This window comes from Haliotis asinina, chromosome 2, assembly GCF_037392515.1.
Source record: "Haliotis asinina isolate JCU_RB_2024 chromosome 2, JCU_Hal_asi_v2, whole genome shotgun sequence".
Taxonomy (NCBI): Eukaryota; Metazoa; Mollusca; class Gastropoda; order Lepetellida; family Haliotidae; genus Haliotis; species Haliotis asinina.
The window spans coordinates 45283267-45301855 of NC_090281.1; the positions used below are offsets into that span (position 1 = coordinate 45283267).

General features: G+C 38.7%; 1 protein-coding gene across 1 annotated transcript in view; it reads left to right on the plus strand.

Moving 5' to 3' along the window:
* Positions 1–18589, plus strand: part of LOC137273799 (LIM/homeobox protein Lhx3-like) — a 33823-nt gene that overhangs the window by 1215 nt on the left and 14019 nt on the right. The window contains exon 2 of the mRNA XM_067806657.1: positions 17136–17310. Within this exon, the coding sequence (XP_067662758.1) occupies positions 17136–17310 (175 nt within the window). The remainder of the gene's footprint in view (positions 1–17135; positions 17311–18589) is intronic.

Genomic DNA, 18589 nt, shown 5'->3' on the forward strand with positions numbered 1-18589 from the left:
CTGTAGTATGCCTATATAATAGAGACATTTCTTATGGTTTGATGTCGAGAATTAATAGTAATTTTGTAAACATTCACAAAACGGCCCATTAACTCTTTAATTTGACTCTGAAGGACATGGCGCAGTGTCTAATACTTGCGGAGAAGTCGCCTTAAATTAATCTGATACGGAAACAACTCGCTGATGCGCCGAAATTACTTTTATTTGATAGGTTATAAAAAATGTGAAACTGAACATGAAATTACAACCCATTTTAAACAGCGAAAAATTCTGACGGTATACCCTGAGGACGTTCTAGATCACATCAAAAGGAATCCGTTAACTTTGGTATTTAACTCCATTCCGTAAAATATCATAAATTGGTTCTGTAAAAGTTACAATCAGAATTAAATATTTCATCATACCGTTCTAAGAACAGATGTTGTCATCTGTCTTATAGATGATGATTTAAAAGTGCAAAACAAATAATATGTTCCTTGTAGAACATGAATAATATATTGTATAATAACTAAATACACATGCGTGTTTTGCTCTCTTATATATGTCTTTTAAGTTAGCTTGTTATTAAGACAATTTGTGAACATACACCGCGTGAAATGAATATGAGACGTTTGCCTTAATATTTATTAGTAATACAACTATTGAAAATTTGGTCTGAATCATAATTTACTTGACTGACCTGGATTAGGGTATTTATCACTGCGAGACTTCATGTTGAACATTTCCGAAGGATCCATTACAGATTTTTTTGAAACACGATGACCATAAAGGCTTACTCCGACAATACGAAATTATAATTTACATTTTCTTCAACGTTAGCAATAACAATTTATCTGTTATCTTTTTTCACTCGCTACGAGACAATTATAAGTTAAATACTGGTCTGAAAACGCTTTAATTTTCGCAATACACTTTAATATTTGACACAACACTTAACTGTTATTAATTTTACTTTTTCTTATGTAATATAGCTGACTGAAAGTAAAGTAATTCCCGATTAAAATAATTTAGGTGGTTACGTTAACTGTGATGATTATACGAGGATATATTTTCGAACGAAATTCGTGATTACGTGCTTTAGTTGCTGGTTCGGCGTCTATACAATGTAAGTAGCTCTCATTCCACTGATATATTTGATACACTTCTTTGCAATTGAATCAAACTTAACTGAGCATCATAAAATATCAGAATATATGTCACATTCGTCACATTTTTTGGGTGTAAAAGGTTTGTGTCTGAAAAATGTTGGGATTCTGTTCAAAGAGAGACTTGAGATTCAAAACCTGCGTAATTCTATTTGAAACTTTCGTGTCTCAATAATCAAATATAGTTTTTGCATAAATACAACAGTACTGTGTTAAATTTAACCACTTACTGGAAATAAAAGCACACAGAGTGTTTTAGATTTTTCATGTAAGAATGTTCACAAAAATATGACCCCGTGATGACGAAATGGTCAAATTGACGCGTAATGAACTCTAAAATCGAATTGCACACAGACTGACCGGGACGGTGCCACCTGCGAAATATACACATGTATATTACACCGACCTGCGCTTAAACTAAGAAGAATAACAGAGATTTGTTAACGGTATATTTCAAAGGCTGTCGTATCACTTTCCCATAGGCTGTAATTTTGTTTCATAATCGGATGAGGTCGAGCCGTGCATTACAGTTAACATAACAGGTGTACGGACGCGTTGTGAGTCGGACGATATGGAATATTATTTCTTTTGAAGATACCGCCAGGTAGACGCTTCCCCGTGCTCGCTCCCCCTCCTAAACAAACCCCCTACCCTAGCTACACCTGCTGTGTCCAGCGAGGCGTGCGACGCCCCAGGTTCAGCACGTGCCACATGTTCTCTGTGGCTTTCGTTTTATGCGAACGGTTACGTAAATTACATTTATGGTTGTCTTGTTGCCTATTCTTCTTCTGTGGGTTTTGATATTTTATGGATTTGGCATACGTCAATTTCAGCAATGACATGTTTACTGTAATTGTTTTCCTTTATCGCGGCTTGGTTTGCGGAGTTGATAACACCTTGGCAATTAATCGGTATAAATCTCAAGTACGAATCCTTTCAAGTTATGATAAGAAGTTGATGAGGTTTTGAAATATATTAGCAAGATGGCTCTAATCTGCTCTTACAGACTTTCTAAAATATTGTCACTGTTTCACTGAAAGTAACTTGAAGCGAATTGGAATATTTGTTTACTATTTACTTTGGGAAAAGTGTTCCACAAAAGTAGAAAATATAACCTCAAGTAGAGCGGGTTCTAAAACATAACAGTAAATGAAATTTATCATTTGTAATTGTGCACTTTACAAATAAATATTTACTGTTCACTTTTCAAATAGATATTTACTGTTACAAATTATTTTGTCGCAAGGCACACCTTTGTGGGAACTGTTAGACATCCCTATCTCCCAAGAGCAGACGACCGTGCTGGGCAAATGTAATATTTTTAGCAATATGGTGAAAGACGGAAGACAGCTATGAGGACTTTTCCGAAATCGGATCTGTAAAGAATTGTTATGAAGAACGGATCAGCAAAAACAACACTACGGTTGCCATGGAAACAAACCTTAAAAGCTCAGCAGAGTAAAGAAACCGTACAAAAATCGGAACTGGTAGGGAAACGAAAGCCGAAGCGACTGCTTGCCCATTGTCTTTAACCGACGTTTAGCCGTAGAATCCTATAAGAGGATTCCGACTAGCGATTAGCCCACAATATTAGCGGATTTTAACTGCTCGAATCTTCCTCAAATCGCTTGATGACTTCTAAGTGAAGTAATAGGATTTGAGGGAGAGGGGTTTTGACAGGCTACGTCAGTCTATCGTTTCTAATTTCGCCCTAAATCGTATCAATGCCACAGTGAAAAAGCTACGATACAGACGAATGAGAGTTGGACATGAGGGCGAATCGATGCGCTGTTGAATTGGCCTGGAGGGTTGGTTTTAAAGGCATTGCCACCTAGAGAAATATTACAATAAATGTTTTGAAAAGAGTTCTGCGTGGAAGGGTTTTAGAGGTTTTAAATTGAGAATGTCGCGTTTTAGGCGAAATGGTGGTATTTCTTTGCAAAAGCCTTTTTGAAAGCTAGTTTTAGAATATTCTTCTTCTGATTTCGCGTTCTTGGTCGTTCTTGAAAATTGCTTTATGCTACGCGTTAAAATAGGATTTACAGTGAATAAACACTTATGCGGCGTCTATATGTGACAAGACATGGGTTTGCAGAAAATTATATCGATCTACTTGTTACCGATAATAGTTCTTGAAAAATCAGATCGATTTGCTGGTAACCGATAAATAAAATCTTTCATTTCATTATGAATATCAAATTGTCAATAATAATGGCTCTTTGCAAGTCGTGTCAATATTGTCAGATTTGATCATCTTGAACACTAGTGAAATGTATGGTTTCAAGTGAGGCATTTCGGCTGGGTTTTAGAATAATGTAACATATTTGGTTGAAGTCCACAGATGGCGATCACGTGTTTCTATGAATATGAAGAAAATTTTTATTTTCCCCATTCATTAATCGTCCCTATTTCTCGTCTTTCCGACACCCTTTAACCTCTACAGCACGGAATTCACGCAATGAAGACACACGTAAAGCACGTGCCGCACGTGCGACTAGCAATCCATTTGATCATTGTGAATGGAAAAGCTATTTCTCAAGCCGCGGCTTTGGGGAGAGCACGCGGGTGGGAATATCTCCTGGTCCATTCCAATGTTCGATTTGACTTTTGTAGTTCCTGGAAATGTATGAGTTTAAGGTCGAGGACGACAACTTTACAATGGCAGGTGTCACGTGATATATGCGCGTGCGTCGTCGGCGCGTGCCGGATGGACGGACTCGCTCGAGCGATTCCAACGCATCTGTCGTCCGATATATTGCCAGGAGTGCTTCACGCAATACTTCTATCTATATTTTCGACCACCTGGCCTGTTTTTCACCTGGTGTGGGTTTCATTATGTCAGGAAGCTGTCAATCATAAGGACATAGTTCACTGTCGCAGGATGTATGAAGCATTAACTGCTACGCTGTGTTGTAAATTCTCGGAAATGCAAAAGTTCAACACCGTTTTGTATGATAATTGCTTTCGGAAAACTTGATAGCAAATTGCTAATGGATTTGTCGCAGAAAACCGCAGTCAACCATTATAATTAACGAGCCATCGTCGCATACCTCGGAATATATTTACATATTTATCACCTTGCGAAAACTCACTTTTCATAGAAAACCGATCGTGCTCTGATGTCAATATTCTGCGTGTAAACTCGATGTCTATCTCAGCGGTAATGTAGTTATATTTCAGTTAATTTCCATGACAAAGAAGAAGGTGCGTCACCTAAAAACAGCCCCACAGAACAGCACTGTACAATTCAAAATACTGAAATCGATACCAGTTTAAATTTGATACAATGTTATTAGCAGTGTCAACCAACTAAAGATGGGAATTGGAAGAAAATTAGAAAATAAATTCAAGAATCAAGACAAAATGACAGAATTTCTGCAAACGCATGTTTTTGCGAGTCGACCCTCTGTCAAACAGTATGTAAAAATGTTTATGAAGCACATAATGCCTCAAAATATTTTTGATACTACTCAAACAGCAACTTCTTAAAGAGCGAGTATATAAACTTTTATTTTGTCCTCAAAAGTCGGGTTGGTATTTACCTAACTCGTTTTTACACTTTTTTTGCAAAACAACTCAAAGCGTCATCTTTGATAACCTGCTGACAACATTTATCACACTAAGGGAACAGGTGTTTCTCACGCTTGATTGGATCGCGACACGTATTTCAGCTGCTGCTTGTATATTGCACCCGATAGTATCAGTGTCACTATCGACGTGTTAAAGACCAACGTGTTAATTGCATGTCTATATCAAGGTTAATGGTCCCGTGACGTCAAAGCTTAGACACTACGCGTCAAAATGCTAAGGTATTTTCATACGTACATTCATCCATTATACTTTTCGAGGAGGAGATAAATTATATCTGTATTATATTCAAGCAGTGATAGTAAATTCTTTATTTCATCACCTGGTTCATTTCACCTTTATGCTGCTCTTGTGCTGTCGTTTCCGTGGATAATCAGTCAAAATTCTTTATTCATAATATCGATGAAACTACAGGCTTGTACACGATCGTCGGTGTGTTACGAACAAGTTGATTACATGATTACATTTCTTAAATCCATTGATAAATACCTACATAGATAAACAAACGTTTATGAAAACATAAAATTCCTACTCAACATAAACAGAACGTAGTTGTTGCACGGACCTTACTTTTAATAAGTATGATCGATGTTGCAATACTTCAGTTCAATATTTAATGGTCTGTTCAGCAGTATATTTTAATGATGGATGACAAATGAAGATATTACATTCAAGACATTGTCAATTCAATTTAATCTCTTTCGCGCCAGGTCTCTTATAAATAAAGTCAAGGATAGTTGTATAGCATAGCTGATGTTTCTCGGATCTACTGCTAACAAAACACAATCAATATATGTTATCATGTCACGATCACTTGGGCGTTTTTCACAGGTAACGACATGCGTGACAACGTGACACAGTGTGACGTGTTCAAGCATATTTTAAGAGAACAGTTCCGTGATCCTGCAATTTCAATTTCTTCAACTCGACAGAGTACTAATTTAACAGATTAGATTTTTCCTACATATTCCCAACATAGAAAAAAGGGTCAGAAGTTGGATGAAATTACATTTCAAGGATTTTGAAAATTCCCTTTCTGAGGTGAGTGATTTCTCCAAGGGACATGACGAAAACAGCGCCTACATTTGTAATAAGATTGCAACAAAAACCATTGCTGTGATTTGGAATATATTTCATTACCGGTGATTAGGTAATAAAGTACCTCCTAACAAGCAGTACCAGGGGACCAATTTCCTCCCGCGAGTTGTGTCCATATTGTTAATCTGACCAAATAAACTAACCGTATTAGAAGGATTTGGTGACTGCTGGGTGATCGTTGCCTAGAACAGCCTGAACGACGGTGGAATATTATGCTTATTTTGAAAGTGGTGTTAGTTTCTAATATTCATAATTTATTGCAGAAATATACGCTGTCAGTATTTAATTAACAGAATGATACATGAACACAACTGATTATGGAATGGAAACATCATAATAATATCTTGCCGCGGGAATACACCGATTTGTGTGCTTTCAACGACTTAAAAAATCAGAATTGGTTATTATATATGTGTATGTTCTTTTAAAGTTTACAATAGGATCTATATTTTTGTCAGTTGAATTTGTATAGATGAAATTCCTTTTTAGAATCAAGTACAAAGGCATGATGTCACCACAGCGGTCTCGTTAATAAGGATATTGGATTCAATGAAAACTCAGTATTCCGGACAGAACGGAAAACGAAGTCTGGTCTAGCAAAGTTATAGCGTGCATATTCCTGTTCTTCAGTCAAATGCTGCTTCGCTGAGGATATATTGCTTTTTGTGTTAACCGGAACTTTGTGATTAATGGTTGTGGATGTTCATCATAATGTTTTCATAACAAGACTATTTCTGTTGATTGCAACTATTGTTTGACAGCATATTATATGCAATACAAATCATTCCTGCAACGCTGTACATTAAGCAAGGACAATGCGTCTGTTTGTTTGTTGTTTACAATCTAACTTGTCAATATTCAGCTTTATGGAGACAATGGAGTGCCACCAGCATATGTCTGCAGTTGTCTGTGATGCTGCTAAGTCACGCTGGTTGATCACGTTGTCACGTTGTCATAATATCAACCACTACTCTGTCGGACCGTGCTGCCTCAAAGCGATTTTAGCACTAAAGAAAACCGTACTGTAACATGGGGTTGTAAGCATCATAACCCTGAGATCGCTTTACGGAAGAGGGATTAGCTATGACACTCTTCACGTCTTCAGTATTGTGGGGCGGTGGGATCGCTTCGTGGTTACAGCGTTCGCTCGTCACATGACGAGGGTTCGATTCCCTACATAGGTATAATGTGGTAAGACCATTTCTGGCGTCCCTCGTCATGATTTTTTTGGAATGTTGCTAAAAGCGACGTAATACTAAACCCACTCTTAACTATTGTAGGTAACAGCAACCAGCGACTGCAAATTCCGAGATGATGATGATGATGATGATGATGATTTTTACTGATTAATTGCTTTATCGTCATATCAAGTGCTAATAAATCAGGAAGACATAAATGAGAATGCGATGACATATAGACAGATTATGGATATGACAAACAAACCATGGCTTCACAAACAAACACTGTTACTGTTGTAGAAATGTTGTCGAGTGCAGTCCAACTCGGAACAACGTCTTCCGAAAGGTACACCATGTTATGCTTATCAGTAAACACTGGTGTTGATGGATAGGTGACGTCCGACTTTTGTCATTCTCGTTGGATGAGTCAGTCAGTTTTTGTTTACAACGTCATTGATATTAATATTTAAAATCCAATTCCACTGATAGAGTCTACCTTGAGTTGCAGGCACTGTGAGGAGCTTGTTAATAGACACAGGCGGAAGTGACTGTGAGAGCTGTTTATTAGATTAATTAAAATTACTAGTTCACTGCCAATTGCACCCTTGCTTGCAAATGTGACGTACTTAATTTGATATGATAATTACTTTCTCAACTTGTTCAAGTTTTCATTTAGAACTTCCCCGATCAGTGAATTTGAGGTGTGTGTCCTTGGGAATGAGGGAAATTATATTTAAATTTGTCGACAAATTTTCCACTTCACAACTTGAGTTCATTCGTCAATCTGAGTTTAATGAAATATGTTAATAATTTATACCAGTTCGGGTGAAAAAAACGAGGCACAAGGAGCGGCAAAGCGATTTCGATTTCAGGAACAGTTTCAACTTTCTGATGACTTTAGCTGGTGGGAAGTCATCACTTCTTGTGACCACGCGATCTACAACATAAGAACAATGGCTGGCAAAATGTTTGGTCATTGTGTTCAATAAATTTTTAACAATAACATTTAAACATAAATACTTGAATATTCTTCTCATCAATGGTTTAGACTCACTAGTGTAAATGTAGCCACTTACTTCAGTTAACTGTTCTAAACTAGATTTTGAAATTTCCAGAAATTTCATGCATGATCCCCTGCAATTCATCCACATACGCTTTGCAGTTGGTTTCCCCAAGTTAGTGGGGAAATTTCATCATCGATGTAACTACATACATATGCATTATATATAGTGAGTACTTTATGTGAGTCTAAACTTTTGATGGGTAGTATATTTAAGATTTACAAAATTGATTTTAAGTGGTGAAATGTGTCAAAAGGGTTTTAGTGTTTTAAATGAGGTGATATTAGTGCCAAGAAGGGTTTCGCGTACGCTGGAGAAATTAATTTTCGTTGGGAATTACACATTGTTGGTTACTGAGCTACCAAGGTCTTCTTTACTAATAAAATTGATATCAGCAGACACTGAGTTGTTACAATACTTTGTCAACAATAGCCGTGCGCAAACGCATCCCCTGTTTTCTCTCACCCTTACCCATATCCGATCCTTACCTCACTCCTACACGCACAAATGCATCGCTTCTACCTAAAGTATAAACAAGTCCCAAATATGTATTAGTATTCGATTGATTTATCACGATGAAGTTGAATTACTGAGGCGCATCGACGTAATGCCGACGATCACGTAATTATAACATTTCGAATCTTTAGAGGCGTGGTCTGAATCAATCGCCATAAAGCAAACTGGGAAGCAAGATTTATTTAAAAATATTTTCTATGGCACCTGATTTAGAAAATACATGGATTATACGGGACTAACGGGAACTGTTTAAACTGCGTTGATTAAAGGAGTGCGTTGTTTAGACTCCTATAATCACTCTTTAATTCTAACACCATACTGATCCAGGATATTGAGCATATGGGCGGGTAATACAGGTGTTTGAGTTCTTGTCGTTGTCAATTGCATGTCCCGTTAGTAATTAAATATTCTCCAATATCTCATTAGGTCAGATCAAAGGGGAAGGGAAGCGCCGCATCTCTCCTCCGATTTCAATGAAGCGAGACAGTTGCCACGACCCTTCAAACAAAGATGGCCCCTTTCCTGGTCCACGTGACCTAACCTGACCAATTGCAACACCCATTTAGGCTAACTTCGCCGACAGATGGCGCTAAACTAGTTCGGCGTAATGGAGGACGTAGTATCTCCGTATGAGCTTTAATTGATAATACTTTCGCCGGCGCAACAGAAAGAGCCCACTGCGGGGGTTCATATATGGACTGCAAGGGAACACTGGGTAGACAGGTTACGCTCTGGAGGGATGAAAATAGCACAGAAGTTTTCATCTTAAGCGCAGCGATGCGTACGCACGCCGAGACCCCGACCGAGCATGCACGAAAGAGACACACCTGGTTCAGGTACAGCAAATCGACTAGGGTAGTATAATTTGTAAAACCACGCAGGGGGTCAGGTGTCAATTTGGACTGGGATAAACGGATGGGCTTTGCCCACGGGGTGTAGTCAAGCGTCGCCTGTTTGAATATTGATGTTGATAATTGATGTAGATATCATTATGCATTATAGATTTCCAGCTTTCTGATAATGTTTTCGTTACCTATTGGCGGCGCCTTTGATGGCGTGATTAAACATCTGTTCTTCCACCTGAGATGGACATTGGGCTGATAACGGTAAATTCGACGGCAATTAAACACGTGTTCCCTGATTTTATCACCACTGATTCTCGGTTGATCAAGTATCAATTTCGACCTTCGAGCACTATAATTTGGCATGCGTGGGTTACAAAATCTTTCATATGTATATTTATTATAAGAATGAAGATTTTTATGGATATCAACTTCTTTATTATGAGAACACAACGTTTCGGAGTTAATGGTTACTCCTTCATCAGGTTATGTTTATACCACGCAACGGATTGTGTGAACACTAGCAGCAGTTCTTTCAAGACGGTTGTCAGATCCATTGGTCGCGTCACAACAATAGATGCTATAGGCTGGTACTTGTTGTCGCCCTGCCTGGTTCTCAGTTTTAAGAGGACAGAACAAGGACTGGGCAGCTCGTAGCCAGTGTACATTGGCTGTGTGGGGTATCCATGCTGAACTGATATCACGGTGGATTAACGCTACAGGACTAACACGCGCACACACATACACCATAGGTGGATGTAGAGGTGTGTGTGCGTGTGTTTATGCGTGTGTGCGTCCGTGCGCATATGAGTGCAGGAGTGCGAACCTCTTTTGACCTGAAATTGTATTAAATGGCAACTGAAATTCTCGTGAAAACGGGTGAAAATGAACTGTGCCAATTGCTGGTGCCATTGAATTCGTTATGTACAGCGACAGGTCACTGCATTCCGTTATTTGTTACAGGGTTGTTCAGCTGTTGTGTTCAATACTTAATAAAGGTCGTACACACGAACTTAACAAATCAATGTGAATATTTTCGAAACCTCTTCAAGTAACACATTTATCATGGTCGGTCAACGGTATCAACGGCGGTGTAACATTTAAAACGGACACAAAATATACATCTCCGACGCAAAACATTGTTCACATTATCTTTCAAACCACGAACCGTCAACCTGGACCTTATACATCGCTGTACGGTCTGCAAAACAAACACAGTTATTTAACTCTCCAAAAAGTTATCTCACAGAAAGAATTTAAAAATAGTAATAATGATCATGTTTCTTTAATGCAGCGAATGTTGCATCGAATGTCGCCATATAATCTGATCCATCGTTTTCTCGACGACGCAATTTTCTTCAGAAGTCGTTTTTCTCCCGTTCTTTTTCCTTCATGAAGTTTAAAACACATGAAGTGAAAACTTGTTTGACAAAAGGCTGTCTGGTTATGGATCGTCTTTTGACAATCAACCTATTCGCGATTTTAAGTATTTATGGGATAAAATGATTTACCACAAACGTAACTTGCACCGTTAAAATAGGCGTTGTTATCGATGTGTGCTGAACAATATTGATAAAACATTTCCATTATCTCATGAAATCTCTGCTAACAGCCGACAGAGCGATTCTGTGGATACTGTAAACATGGGTTTATGACTTACTGTCTAATAGTGCTGATACCAGGTGTTTGATACATTGTGACCGTACCACTTCCCATCCGTCACAAACTCATGCAAAGTCAAATCAATTAGTAACCTAACAAAACGTACATTATGTATGCGTGAGTCAATATAGAGAGTTGCATTATGTGTTTTAGCGCGCACAGAACAATAGATTGATTGCTGCGCATTATATATGATCATCCTCCTCTTCATCCTCATCCTCATCATGAAACAAGACTTTTATCACCAATGCCTCATTTGTTTAAAACGTGATTCAAAATAAGTCTTGCAACATATGCAATACTTACATTTTGCGCAATATGTTACTTTCAACGATTTAGAAACATCCATAGACATATTTTTGTCACTGGTGCTACTTTGCAAAATAGTAAACTGGATTAAAAATATATCTTGCAAGATATGTATATGCGAAATACACTTCTTAAAAAGTGTTTGAAATTCGTCAAAACATCACCAAGCAAATCTCAGCCTGGAAGTTTCTGTTTTAATTAGCATAAATCACAAATATCTCGTTTCACATTACGCTCAACAGATGGCGCCCGACTGTCATCTTGTGCGCATGCTCGTCACTGGCGTTATGACGTACGCGCGTATAGCTTCGAGCTACATTTCGTTTTTGAAGGGTAGCAATTTGAATAGCCATATGTATACAGTTGAGCGATTTGTTTTCGTTTAGACGCAACGTATTGTGCTGTTCTGTATTGCCCCCGGTTGTAATTAGCATGTAGTTATCAATCAATCAATGGTTATTGCGTGTAAGTAGCACTTTGGCGACCGCTGTGATATCGAATGCAATTCACAATCTGGTGACGAAATGACGACAATTGTTCAAGCCATGTTCCATGTTTGGTTTAATTTGTGTTTGGTACAATAACGCGAGCACATGAGACCTTTGAATACATTATCTTTCTTCCTCTGTTGAATATTTTAAACCAAGTTCTTGAAATTACAACAGTGTTTGTTTTTGTTAAGCATTTGAACCAATATGAAGTTTTCTCATTGTTTTCGTGTTATTTTAGCAATTCTGATTTTATAACCGACAAGGTTAAGCTGTACTTTATACCTGCTGTTATAATACGTGCCATATCATTTCGGCTATATTATGGCTTCAACAAAAGCATCACATCTACACGAACACCATAACAGTAAAACATGGGACAATGATACTTTACTGACTGTTAATAACCTATCGGGATTCTTTAGGAATTAGAGAAAGAACGCACTGGTCGGATCAAAACACTGAAATAGATTTGTCAAGTATTTGATACCTTTTAACGCTAATACTGGTGTGTTCAGCCACGAAACTATTCAAAATGTTGAAAGAAGTTTCACCAATGCAAATTTTCTAACAAAGACAATGCAGCAATCTGCGCCTATAACACCACAACGAGAGGGATAAAGACGAGCCCCAAATCAATCCCTTTTTACTAGTCAGTGTGAAGACAATTCGACAGTTTTATCACGCCCACATCCGACCCCGACATTTTCTGTTTAATGTAACGGCTTCTCTGATCCCCAGAGGCCCCCTGTGTGATCCCAGCCCCTCGACTGCGTAACTTGTCCCTTTTCAACAGTAGTTCCGTGTAACAGTTCGTGAAGGCTCCGGGGACGTGGTTACAGATCATGTTACACCAACGCCGACCCCCTTTCGGGGCCCCCGGCGCTCCGTGTTAACAAAGTGGGGTATCAGTTTCAAGTCTACTCGATTCCTTCCCCGATAATCACAGAGCAAACGAGAATTTTTTTGAAAAAGATTATAGCTGACGGTAATTACTCCCACTTCCCACCTGACGAAACAATTTCTCACCATATGTCGGGCTACAAAAATGGCTGAAATTTGCGTTTACGGAGCTGCTGTTGTAACCAAGCCAGTCTCTTTAAACGGCAGTCTCGGATTTTGTTGATTTTAGCTTAAACAGGCTTAAACAGAACATGCTCAAACTCACAAGGATCAAAACTCAAATCGTATGCACTCTTTATGCTAAATATCTATAATATACAGTCGGATGCACATAAAATAACGTACATCCTTTAAATTGTCAAGTCATTTTGTAACACCATCCTGGACGCAGTCAGCAAGACCTCGTTTATCCGTAACTTTGGTTTCGCAGGCAATCGGATTTCAGAGTTTCATCTCGTGGACCTGGGGCCAGTTTCACTAAGAGATCGTAACGCTAAGGTGATCATGACTCCCATACTCTAACATCGACTTACAACAGTCGTAGCACTAGGAGATCGTGACTCCCATACTCTAACATCGACTTACAAGTGTCGCAGCACTACAATCACGTTGTGAGACGGACCCTTGTACTTTAAACACATTGTATTTGTATTTTTGTACAGCTGAATAGTACTAAATCTTCGACGTCTTTGGAAGTGACTTCTCATCTTCCTCGGATTTCGGGTCACTACACCTTGAAAAACATTAACAATTCTTTTCGGAATTTTTTTCAGTTCTCATTTCCTTGCAACTCAGTTCAGATATTTTGTAAAGGAGGTAGGTAATGCTGTAGGGCCGACAAAGACGAACATCACTTCCGGAAAATTTATGATATTTGTTTAACGTCAACAAGATCAATACGGGCCAGTCGAGAGTTATTTTAGACGAATTTATTGCCATGTAAACCGTTATGTCGGTAAATGTCAGCTTATTTAACCCTATCATTCGAATGATTATTGGTATAGACAAGTTTAAGCTCATGGACTTCCAATGAAAAACAGTTATAAATGATGTTATAGACTTGAGTGTGCACGTAGATAGGTTAATCTAATAACAATTCCAATTATTGTTCGTGGGTAATGGTCCACTTTGAAAACTTGTGTACATAGATCACTTTAATGGTTGGAATTCGAGAGTTTGATCGACATAACCGATGCAAAAGCTATGAATGCAGAGGATTCGAGCGGTTTTTCTCAAATCCGAGCCTTCGTTGCATTGTTTAAACATGTTTCGATGTTGGGAATTTAGAACACCAAGGCATGGTTTTCGATTACGAGCGAGCCTCTGTCGTTGTCTCGTTATCGGATTGTTTGAGTCTGTTTCTTCTGCCAATATGAGACGCGTACAACAATTGATTTTCTTTACAATCGTTGAGATGTATTTTATGGCTTAAAGAACAATTTTATGAGGTATCTAACTGCCGAGTTTGAAACAATGACACTATTTTATCTCTTTAAAAAGCACCATTTTCGAGACCGTTTGAATTTCAAAGGGAGGTAATTTTTGGCACCACTAATCTTCAAATTTTGGGCGTAGCTTCAGACAGAAAAAGAAAAAGGAGCTTTTAATGCGTTATAATGAATTTGATAATAGGTAGACTGCTGAGCCCCACATAAGGTATTACAGCTTAGAAAAGTAAAAACTTATGTATATATAACACGTTATCATATTTTATATTTTCAATACAAAGCGCTCGATTCCATGAAGGTTATTGGCTTGCAAATAACATTAAGGTGTAACGAGATTCAGGGAAATCAGATATCAAAAGTGCGTCAGAGAAACTAAAGGCTTAATTTGAGTCATTTCTAAATCACGTCTTGCTTTCTAGCACAGGTTTTGGATGTCCCAGCAAGGCTGCATGGCAAATCTAAGCTTGAAGTATCGCCAGACTAAAAACGCCAATATTTATTTATGAGATTTCAACCAAAGCAGTCTATCCTTCAGAACAAGAGCGCCAGCAATTCCCTAATTACATAGATAGTGAATATACTGCCGGACGAAGTCTCTTCTTCGTCGCTGTTTATAATACAGCCAACACTACTTCAGTCTGTTCCAAAGAGATACAGCTGGACCGGCCCGCGTCTGATCCGGGATAGGATCTTGCAGTAAAACCCGGATCCAGGGAATGAAATTCTAGAATCCCTCTCTTGTTTGGTTTCTTGGCCCAGAGACGTCGGGGAGACGACTGGCTTGAGTTCGGCCGCTTGTGGCACTTCTGGGTCTCCCCCAAAACCCACAGCTCTCTCTTGTATTGACAGTTACAACCCATACGTGGGGCTGGGATCCATGCTAAGGCACGTAGCTTGAAAACTGGCTCTTGCGCTGGTTTCATGGGCACGTCTGCCGCACCACCCCGCGCACGTTTAGCACGAGAACACCGCACGCGTTCGAGACGGAGTATTACCTTAATTGGCTTCACCGCATTTGGTTGAGGCGCTAATTAAATTTATTTTGATGCAGGGATGTTGTGCCAGTCTCTCGGCACCATCTCACCCCAAAGCCTAATTAAATTAGTCCCCAAATCTCCAGTTTAATTCATTTAATGCCGAACGGCAGCCGATCGCTCTACTGTCGTCTGCTACCATGCCTGTCCGCCATTTTGCCGCTTGGGTTGCTTTCCAGCACCACCCAAGGAGCTTCGAGCAGAAGTTGACTCGCTTTATTTGATTTTGGCCTTCAGAAGTGATTTCTCGGCGGATGAAGGGTACTAAAATGTTTTGAGGTGCTTTTGTTTTGAAGGTTATGGTCAGCCATGCGTTTATTAGGACTGCACGAGAATAAAGGAAACGATATCTGTCGGTCTGGTCTCGAGTGCTTTTGACAAAGATTGAAGAGGATTTCGTTTTCTTGCAGCATCTGTGAATGTTTTGTTTTAGATCCCAACTTCTATGTCTGGCACACACATACACACACACAGACACGCAGACACACACACGCACGCACGCGCGCGCGCAAATACAACACCTAAAAATAAGACACACGGACACATGCAATACCAGTTACTGATCGAAAACACTTTTTGAAAAGTTGGCTGTGGCCCTCCTGCTTTGAATAGTGTCTTTTGAATGGCGTGCGGCTGGTTCACTGGACCAAGAAAACGTTTCTTGAACAGCCCGTGAAGCCATGTTGGATGGCCCGCAGCTTTCCTCAAAAACTCCACTTCTGAAATAAATAGGACAGCTTTAGTGCTTTCATTCATATTACATGTCCGCTCAGTCAGATGTCTCCGAACGAAAGGTTAATGGAGTTGTCTCAGTTATTTGCTGTCCAGTTGAGTAGGGGTCTTATTCTTAATTATGTGTGTTCGTTTGACCACGTCTAAGGCTACATTCGGCGTTAATCCAGATGTAGTATGACGTCATATATGACCAGACAATCTCGTGACTGACACGGACGTAGGTCAACACATATGGGACACAATGACATTTATCAACCAAGTCAGCAAGTCTGACCACCAGATGCCGTTAGTCGCATCTTGCGACATAAAGGGTTTCGCAAAATCTGTTCTTATTGTGTTTTTGATGGGGGCGTATAGGATGTCATATTATGTTGTCTTATAGATGACAGCTGACAGACCCATAATGATCTGTTCTGTAAATGATAACAAATGAAGATCAATGAAGTATAATAATAACAATGATAATAACAAGTACAATTCTTATGTGTTGTCTATACCGGAGTGTCATAAGGTGAAGGCCCAATGAGGTTTCACATTTGGCACGTGACATAGCATATATTTGAACTGGCTTTTGTGTTAATGCCTCGTTACAAAGCATTGGCCCCCATGTGAAAATACTCCCAGACTCTGTTAATGGATATATTCATTGCGGTATGTTTTAAAAATATATCATTTCACTGTATACACATTCATTGGCCTCCCATAAACGTCAGTTTCGAGACGATATTATATATAGCATGGAATATTCACCAGAGACATACTGTTATTTGTTGTCCATACACCTCAGTCCTGATGTACATTTCATTTGTAGTGATGTGTGTTTCAAATATAACGATGCACAATTTCGAATATAGCGATGTACATTTCAAATATAGTGATGTACATTTCGAATATAGCAATGTACATTTCAGATATGAAGGTTTTTATGTTTACGTGTGAAATTTGTACCTCTTACAGCCTTGTATATTTTATCTTTTTGTTGTAAATTTCATATATTTCATTTCGTGCGTTTTGGCTGACTGGAGACCGTTTCATGTTTTTGCTCGTCTATCAGTGACAATATCTCGTATAACACTGTATATTTTACAAATGGCGATGTCTATTTCATGCACCCCTTGTCTATTTCAGCTGCTATTCCCAAGTGTGCCGGGTGTGGCGAGCAGATACTGGACAGGTTTATACTCAAAGTGCTCGACCGTTCCTGGCATTCAAAGTGTCTAAAATGTGCAGATTGCCAGGCACAACTATCCGATAAATGTTTTTCAAAAGGAGATAAAGTGTACTGCAAAGACGACTTTTTCAAGTAAGTATACAACCATTATACCCAAAACAGCGAGTAACGATGGTGCCTGGCGAAGGCATGTTTTGTGTTATATATACAATCAGCAAACACCTCATGTAAGAGATAACAATGATTAGACTGAATACGTCTAAAATCTTGCACACATTTGACAGACAAGATACAATCGAGCAGATCAAAACTCTTCCCGTCTGAATCTTGAACATCACGTTCAGGGCATTAAACAGATTTCATAGTATTCCCTGTTCTCCCCCGAGTTTTAGCAAAACTCCCATCGACATCTGTACCGCATGAAACTGTTTCTTAAAATACAATCTCCTCACGTACCCTCTCTCCTGCAATCCCACTGCAACTGATATTGGCACGCTCTGTAAACATGGACCTACAACGGAGGATAGCCAAATTTGAATTTCACGGACTCAGACTCGCGTTTTGAATTGGAACCATCTGTGCAAGAAAATGTGCAGGGAAACTTTCGATTGAAACTGTATACGGAAAGTGACAGGCTTATTTAAACTTTATTATAGTGATCGGTTTTCATGCTCTACAATTAAAAAGTCTGAATCCGTCGAAAGGAATATATATAACAGAATGTGGTATGTTTGTAAATTAAGTTTCATTTAAGTAAACAACCAAATAAAGTGCATTACGTCAAATTAAGTCAACACTGAATGCGTACTGATGTGTGTTTATTTCTAGTTCATAAATTTATATTTCCTCATGTAAGGAATCTCAAACAGATTATTTTATAACTGTTAATTCCATAATTGATATACGTTATCTTTGATAAGAGAAGTTTGGTGAATATGTCAAATATGCTATATATGTCGTAGTAGTGAAATTGTATCTGTGTATGACTATTATCGCAGAAGAAAGCATATGTATCATTGAAATTGACAATGAAATGTACGGGTAATAAAGTAATTACTGTGTTTCAGGTAGCAAGCTTTTAACGTTATGAGCGAACTCGATTGTTAGGATAAACTTTAAAGGCTCTACGTTATTTATTTATGTTTCTCTGTTTACAATCCACCTGCGTTTGACAAGTATTTCCTGCAGTTCGCTGAACAATTGATGATAGCTATTAACTATATCACTGACAAAAACATCTCTTACGATTAAAAAAAGTAAATTGCTTTACAATCTAGCGACAATGGCCGACTGAATAATTTAACGGACGGGGATACGTTCTTAGCAGTTGGCCGAGACTTAAAACCTGCACGTTACAGTCGAGTGATTTTCTAGTTTTGCGTTGTGTTAGTATAGTTATATTTGAAGAGGA